At 34.3% G+C, this 7,587-nt stretch overlaps 1 protein-coding gene across 1 annotated transcript; it reads right to left on the minus strand.

The window, feature by feature from the left end:
• Positions 1-2,611: 2,611 nt before the first annotated feature.
• Positions 2,612-3,417, minus strand: LOC137402347 (uncharacterized). The gene is made up of 2 exons (XM_068088846.1): positions 3,366-3,417; positions 2,612-3,000 (listed from the first exon to the last, which is right to left on the minus strand). Exons 1-2 carry the CDS (start codon positions 3,415-3,417, stop codon positions 2,612-2,614), a joined length of 441 nt encoding a protein of 146 aa, XP_067944947.1.
• Positions 3,418-7,587: the final 4,170 nt, after the last annotated feature.

The raw sequence follows: 7,587 nt of genomic DNA on the forward strand, positions 1-7,587 counted from the left end.
TTAGATTTGACTTTGAAAATTGTCAGGCACTTGATTCAATAGTATTTTTGGTAACGTATTGGTATACATATAATTCAGGTCTATTATGGTGTGTTTTTCCATTGTTAAAGTTGTATATCTCTCTCATGAGGTCAGATTGCTTTTTACATCTTAAGGTCTGGCCACAAGTAACAAATTATTTGTTAATCTGACCGAAGTCACGAAGTTCACAGACTTATTCTACCGAATATCACAGAATTATCTGAGCTGTGCATGCACACCGAACTCGTTGACTAAACGCTTTTAATTAGCTAAACAATTTTTATTTTAGCGATTACGATTCTAGCAGCTTTCACAGTTGGTATAGTCCAAAACACGTACCACGACACACAATAAGATTATGTGTACAATTCAACATATTAGACACAATGAAACTGCTTAAGTTGTGCTATTGTCGGTTAGCCAGCACGATTCAAACAGCTTTTAAAATTTACGCAGTCCGAAGCACATAAAGCCTCACGCAAAAAAAATCACGACAATTTGCCATACTAAATACGATGTAGCTGACTTATATATATGAGCAATCTTTTTTGTGGTAATCAATAGTCATATTTTACAACATTTTCTCCACAAGGTACCACAGCAAGTAGACTTGATTGTGCTAAAGATGGCAACTCTTTCTACCACGGAACTTTTTCTGCAAGAAAAAGTTCCGTGGTAGAAAAAGAGTTTTTTCATTTTATAAGGAAATTTTCTTTTTCTGTAAGAAAAAGAAAGAAAATTATTATTATTTAACAAGAAACGATTTGTAACCATGGTGTCCGAACGATAAAAACCAACAATAGCGCAAGCTAAGCAGTTGCATCGAGTGTACTATTTTGTATTGCACTTGTACTTTTATTGCATGTTGTCATACGTGTCTTGGACTATACTAATTGCAAAAGCTGCTAGAATCGTGTTTGCTAAAAATTGTTTAGTCAATTAAAAGCGTTTTGTCAACGAATTCGGTGTGCATGCACAGCTCAGACAATTTTGTTCATTTCGTGAATTCGGTCAGATTGAACAAATAATTCGTCGCATGTGGCCGTACCTTACAGGTAAAAACACATACGATTAACGTGTCAGATCACATTCGTCACATTAATGAATTATTTGTTAATCTAACCAAATTCACAAAATTTACAGACTTAGTCGTTACGTGTGGTCGTAAGATACGGCCACACGTAATGAATAAGTCTGTAAATTTTGTTGAATTCGGTCAGATTAACGAATAATTTGTTACGCGTGGCCAGACCTTTACTCTTTTGCAAAAATGTCTAGAAGCTTCTACACTCAACCTATCTAATATAGGGAAGTAAGGAAAGTTTTTAAAAGTATGAATATATCTGATGCGCAAGAAGCTCTAAAATTTACAACTGTATTGCTTAAATGCAGCTAACCGCCTTTGGTAATGCCAATCAAACTTTGCTTCTAGCATTATTCAAAGGAGAAAAAGCTGCATATTAGCCATAACATTGCATTGTTAAATGGCTGCAAACACCGTCAAATGATTTTTATGAGCAAAATGTTAACTCTTATCTTTAAATGATTGAATTGTTTCTGATCATGACTTCTTATACTTCAAAATAATTGTAGGGTTTAAACTTACTAATGCTTTTTACTATTATTAATCATTTAGTTAGAAACTCATTTTATAAAGTGGGAGTTTTCTGTTTAAAAATAATGCGCAGTTGATTTCACATCTTTCACTTTCATTCACACAGGTATTCACCTAAATGGTTATATTTTAACCTTTTGAGCTGTTAGCTTCAAATAGTAGAACATGGACAGTTTTGAAGACAGTGGCCGCCATGAGGTATAAATTTTGCATGTTTCTAAGCGTCTTTTATGAATAAATAATAACAATGAAACAATAGCAACGATACATCTAATAGTCATTCATTGTTATAAAATGGTTGCAAACCTTCTCCAAAGAATGGGTGTAGTTTCAATAAACAACGCCTAATTCTATTTATTATTAATGACTGCATTGTTCTAATTCAACTAGCCTCATTGAAGATCAATAGAACTGCCTTATGTAGCTACATATACAGTGATAGTAATAAATCAATGATATAATTCAGCCACTGCTTATCCAAATAAGTTTAGTATGGTTACATGGCATCCACATTATTAAGTGATGAAATTACATTAGTTGTAGCTAATATAGGGTCTTTAAACATATTTTATAAAGACATCAACTACTAATATACATTACTTGTTAATTACATTACATGTGAACTAGCTTGTTGAATATTTTTCTGTGCCATAATTGGGAGCATTTTGCTGTACTTGATTGTTATACCCCTTTTAGAAAATACTTTTAAAAAATTATTTTGATGTCTATGTATAAAAATGTTTTATATTTTTCATACAAAATGATACATGTTTTCAGAAATCTGGAGCATTAAAATTGTGTATAATTTTCATAATATTTTACATATACATGGAGATCTTTATTATTATTATTATTATTATTATTATTGTAAAAGTTTTTCTCCACAGTCGTGTGATGGTAGGTGACTGATTGTAGTCCGTGTTGAGTACGGGTGTTAACAAAAGGCCAAAGGGTCCAACATCTTCCTCAATTCCATTAAGAGAGCATCGTCCTCATTATGTGAGCTGTTCCTAAAATGGCTGTCTTCTGTATAGTCTCAAAAGACATGTTCACTCCCACCTCAGCCAAGTATGCTATATCCCTCATTAATATTGTTCCAAGTGCAACAATTACTATTGGTATCATTTTGGTCTTCACCTTCCACAGTTTGTTCATCTCGAAACGAAGCTCTTTAGATTTACCAATCTTCTCATCTTCTTTCTGTACTACCTTTGCGTCTCCAGGTATTGCTGTGTCGATGACGTGACACTGTTTGGTTTCTTTGTTTATTAGTATCAGGTCTGGTCTTCTTGCTTCAATGACCTTGTCTGTGTGCACATTGAAGTCCCATAGCAGCTTCACTTTCTCATTCTCCAATACAGCTTCTGCACGGTGGTCATACCATTTTTCTGTGTCGGGCAACTCATGTTTCTTGCATATGCTCCAGTGCACTGCACTTGCCACTTTGTCATGCCATCCTTTATATTCTGTCTGTGCGATTTTACTGCATTCACTGACTATGTGAGAGACTGTTTCATCTTTCTGCTTGCACAATCTGCATTTCGGATCATTTGTTGACTTTTCTATCTTAGCTTTCCTATAGTTAGTTCTTAATGCTTGATCCTGGGCAGCAATGATCAGGCTCTCAGTCTCTCATTTGAGACATCCCCTCTTCATTTATTGCCATGTCTCCTTTGCTGCTTGATCCTCTGTCTGTCTTAGATGTTGTCCGTTGATTGGCTTATCATACCAGTTTTGCTTTCGTTCAGTTTTCTGATGGTTTCTATACTCTTGTCTTCCATCTTCACTGCTGGTATTTATGATCCTATCCCCTGTTCTTATAGGTAAATTCGACTGTTCTGCCTTCTGTGTACCTTTTCAGACTGTGACTTTCGTAATTCACAGTTACCTCAACACTCATTAATTCTCTTCCTCCTTGGTCCCTTTCAACATATACTCTATTTACATCAGATCTTGGATGAAGACCTTTATGTATTGTCATGAGTTTTCGCGTTCTTCTTTCTAGTTGCTGAAACTCATCCTTCGCCCACTGAATAATCCCTGCTCCGTATCTGTACAAGGACACAGCCCATGTATTGATAGCGGTAATGAGATTTCCAGCAGTCAGCTTTGATTTCAGCACTTTAATGAGCCTGTGAATGTATTCCTTCTTGATCTTAGCTTTCATTTCAGGTTGTTTTATGTCGTCTGCCTCCATAACTCCTGAATATTTGTAGCTTTCATTATTTTCTAGTTCATGAATTTCTGTTTCATTCGGTAGCATGATATTTCCTCTGCTAGTTAGTTTCCCTCTTATCATGGTGATGGTAGCGCACTTATCTCATCCAAACTCCATACCGATGTCATCGCTAAAGATTCTCACTGTGTGTATCAGTGTCTCAATCTCATTATTGTGTTTCCCATACAGTTTCAGGTTGTCCATATACAGTAGATGGTTAAATGCACATTTGTTTTTGAGATGGTACGCTGGTTTAACTTTTTTCAGTACAGTTGTGAGGGTACAGTTGTAATTATAGTACAGCAATTATTATTATTGTTATTATTATTATTTGTACTACACGTAAATACCTGTCAACAGAACAATGGATTATCTTAAGTTTTTAAAAAATCAAGTGATTTTACAATGAATGCTACACAATGGTAATAAAATATTTGGTGTTAACACAGACAGTAAAATGTCTTGTTATACTAGCATAGACATTGCTATAGATAGCACCAACAAGTATTGCACAGGCAGCTTCATATACCTGTTTCTCTCAGCCATACCGGTATCTCTCAATCACGCTATTTTTCCAGGTGAAATGTCTTGTTGTACCAACTCTAAAAACTAAATGTAGTTGGCATAGTGTAAATGTGAGATGTCTTTATAAAAAACTATAAATGGCTCCAATACTGTTGTTTTTTAGTGACTGCTGGGGTTACCATCAATGTATTGTGAATAGAATCATATACCAATGAAATTGCTTTTTTTATCGCATGAAATGTGATGTTTACTTACATGTTTTGCAATGTTTACATGAAATTGCATGTTTACTCAGTGCTACTTCTAGTTTCATATTATTTATTTAAACTGATGTAAAATTTTGTTGTTGCAAACATACATGTATTTGTTTCTATCAATAAGGAGAAAAACACAAACAATGATTTATAAGTTTATGTCTTTTATCTGTCATAAGATGCCTCAGGCTGATCTGTATACTATGTAAATTATTAACCTCAAGTTTGAGTTTTGCTCAATCAGTATCACCTGTTTCACAACCCCGCACCACTCCTATTTTGGGAGTGACCTGTTTCAACATAATATTTTATCTAGTCTTGACAAACTCTTTACTCCAAGACATCACTGATTGTTTAAGGGGTGTAAAATGTTCAGTATTGCGTTTCTTTGCCTTGTATACTTTTAACTCATTGATTATGTTTTTCTTGACAATGATGTTAACCTTAGAATGTGTGTGAAATTTTAGCAAGTATCTAACTCAACATCAAAAGTAAATTCCAACATTTGGTGTTCAAAATTTCTCACAACATTGCAAACTCATAAATTAATATATGTGTTCACAGTGTTTTTATGCACACTTGTAGTTAATTTTTATGATGTTAATATAATATGTGATGGTGCATTGTACCACATTTATACAATTAAAAAAAAGTTTCCGTAAACTTTATTGGCAGTGATAGTAATGGCGAAAAAAAGGAAGGCAAATACTTCCCTTTAAATAAAAACAAAATATGACAGAAAAATAATGAGCAAACCTCATTCAACCACTTTAAGGAGTTCACCAAACCCTTTAGTAGCTACAAATACATAACTGGTTAGGTATGTGAGAGTATATTTTGTACCTGAATGCTTGCATATTATCAATGTCAAGTCTTGTGCCATATCATATTACAGATGAAGTTGTCAGCCTTGAGTGAGTCTGTGTGTGAATATGATTTCTTACATGTGGGGCAGTTGTGACAGCTTCAGCCCATAGACTCAAGGAGATCAGACTTAATTAGCATTGCATTTTTCATCGCATTAGCGTTTAGCAAGTAGCATTGCATTGGAATGTTAAAGCTTTTTGTACAATTAACATTGTACAAAAAGCTTTAACATACCATTTGATTGCGCTTCTCTGATTGTACATACCGTATTGCTTTTGAGTATAATACCGGACTGCCAATTCATGACATATAGTGCATGACTCCAGATACAATTCAAGCACACCAGAGAAACACTCACCACCTCCGTAAAAAGCTAGATTACCTATAAATTTGCCCTTTTTAGTTTGATACAAAAAAAGATCAAGTCACACACTTTGACAACATAAAATCTATCTTGCAGGAAATGTGTATATGCATACCAAATCCCACGACCAAACGAGCGGAGCGAAGTGTGGGAGTTTTTATGATAAATGCATGTGCACACAACTTACGAAAATTATTCATCAACAATGAGACGAACCCTCGTCAAGAAATTTCATCAACAAACTTAAGCATCGTTTTGTAAAGTCGTTGAAGTATAATAACGGTACAAAACACATTTAAACCTATTTAAATATGTTACCAAGCCTTTGAAGGGTTACCACAAATTCTTAAAACTAACCCATCTGATCGGATTATACACAAATAGACAGATTAATTTGGACGAAAATCACCACAGAACACTTGAAAAGCTTAGTTTAATAAAAGTTAAGACCGAAAATTGAAACGCCGAGCAACAGATAATAGAACGATGAAGTCTTGCGCATTTCACTAAAAAATAACGTGCACTTTTCACCAGTCTATAGCATTGTCGAATTGCCGAAGGTTTTGGCAATTAACATAGGAGTACAGAAATCGTTTCATTTTTGCCGATATCAATTTTTTCATTTTCATTTTCCGACACATTTGAATACTTTTGCATTCTAACTGATGTCCAACGCAGTATAAGTAAAGCAAATGACGATGATATTTTTTAACGTTTCTTATGAGATTATTACAATAATTAATTACAAGTTTGGATGACTACAGAACAATGACTACGTAGTACAGATCTTCTAAAAATCTATATAAATATCACAACTTCGTGATATTGTTAGCTATGCTGTTTTGAAATGTAAACAAAATTGTGCATTGGTTTTTTATTATCACTATATAAATAATATTGGTTATTCTAATAATATCAGTGTATTTTACTTCTAATATTGGCCAATATTGCATTTCTCTTTTTGCAGGAGGAGAGATATAAACATATAATCTTTTCCTTTCATTATTGCTATTTGTTGTATATAATAATACCTACACCCAGTACATTACAGCTACCATTGAAGTTATCCTATTTGACTGCTAATATTGCATTTCTCAACCATCAGTACCCTTTCTTTTTTCCAATATTACTTTGGTCATGGGCTGTATGACAGTGGAATTTCTAGTGATCTTATCTACAAATGTAGCAAAGTATTTACGACCGCCTAATGACACGATTTTCCTTGCTCCATGCCTGCTGGTGTGTACAAGTTCTAGTACACGACTAAACTTGATTTTTAAATTTAAAAGACAAATATGGCCTCTTGTTTCTAAAATTTGGTTAAAAAACACCAAGCTTCATGTTAGACAGTTTAGTGCATGTAATGAAGTCCTTATGACACATTTACCTGTTAGCAGCTTCATGCATGAGACTACTGTAACAAAGTGAATCTGACATGGAGGTGGTTGTGTTGGCATGATCAGATGACTATACACTCAGGTAGTGCTACTGGATGACCAGTAGTAGTAACTCTGCTAGTGGCTATGTTTTATTAGTCATGAGGGTACTCACATTTTGTTGAAGCAATCTCCTCTATCTACTGTCATATTCTTAGCGGTGGCAGCTCTGAGAAGAAGTTGAAGGGGAGCTGGATTATATAGTACATCAAACAATGTTGATATTTGATCTGCTCTGTAATTAGCACTGGCAGATAACATCACACGATCTACATCCACCATATTCA

The sequence above is a fragment of the Watersipora subatra genome, chromosome 8 (assembly GCF_963576615.1).
Source record: "Watersipora subatra chromosome 8, tzWatSuba1.1, whole genome shotgun sequence".
Taxonomy (NCBI): Eukaryota; Metazoa; Bryozoa; class Gymnolaemata; order Cheilostomatida; family Watersiporidae; genus Watersipora; species Watersipora subatra.

Excerpts from the sequence above, each read along its gene's own strand:
- LOC137402347 (XM_068088846.1), bottom strand. The coding sequence starts at position 3,417 with ATGGAAGACAAGAGTATAGAAACCATCAGAAAACTGAACGAAAGCAAA. Across the intron at positions 3,001-3,365 it reads ACTGAACGAAAGCAAAACTG|AAGCTGTATTGGAGAATGAG; the intron begins GTATGATAAGCC and ends ACCACCGTGCAG.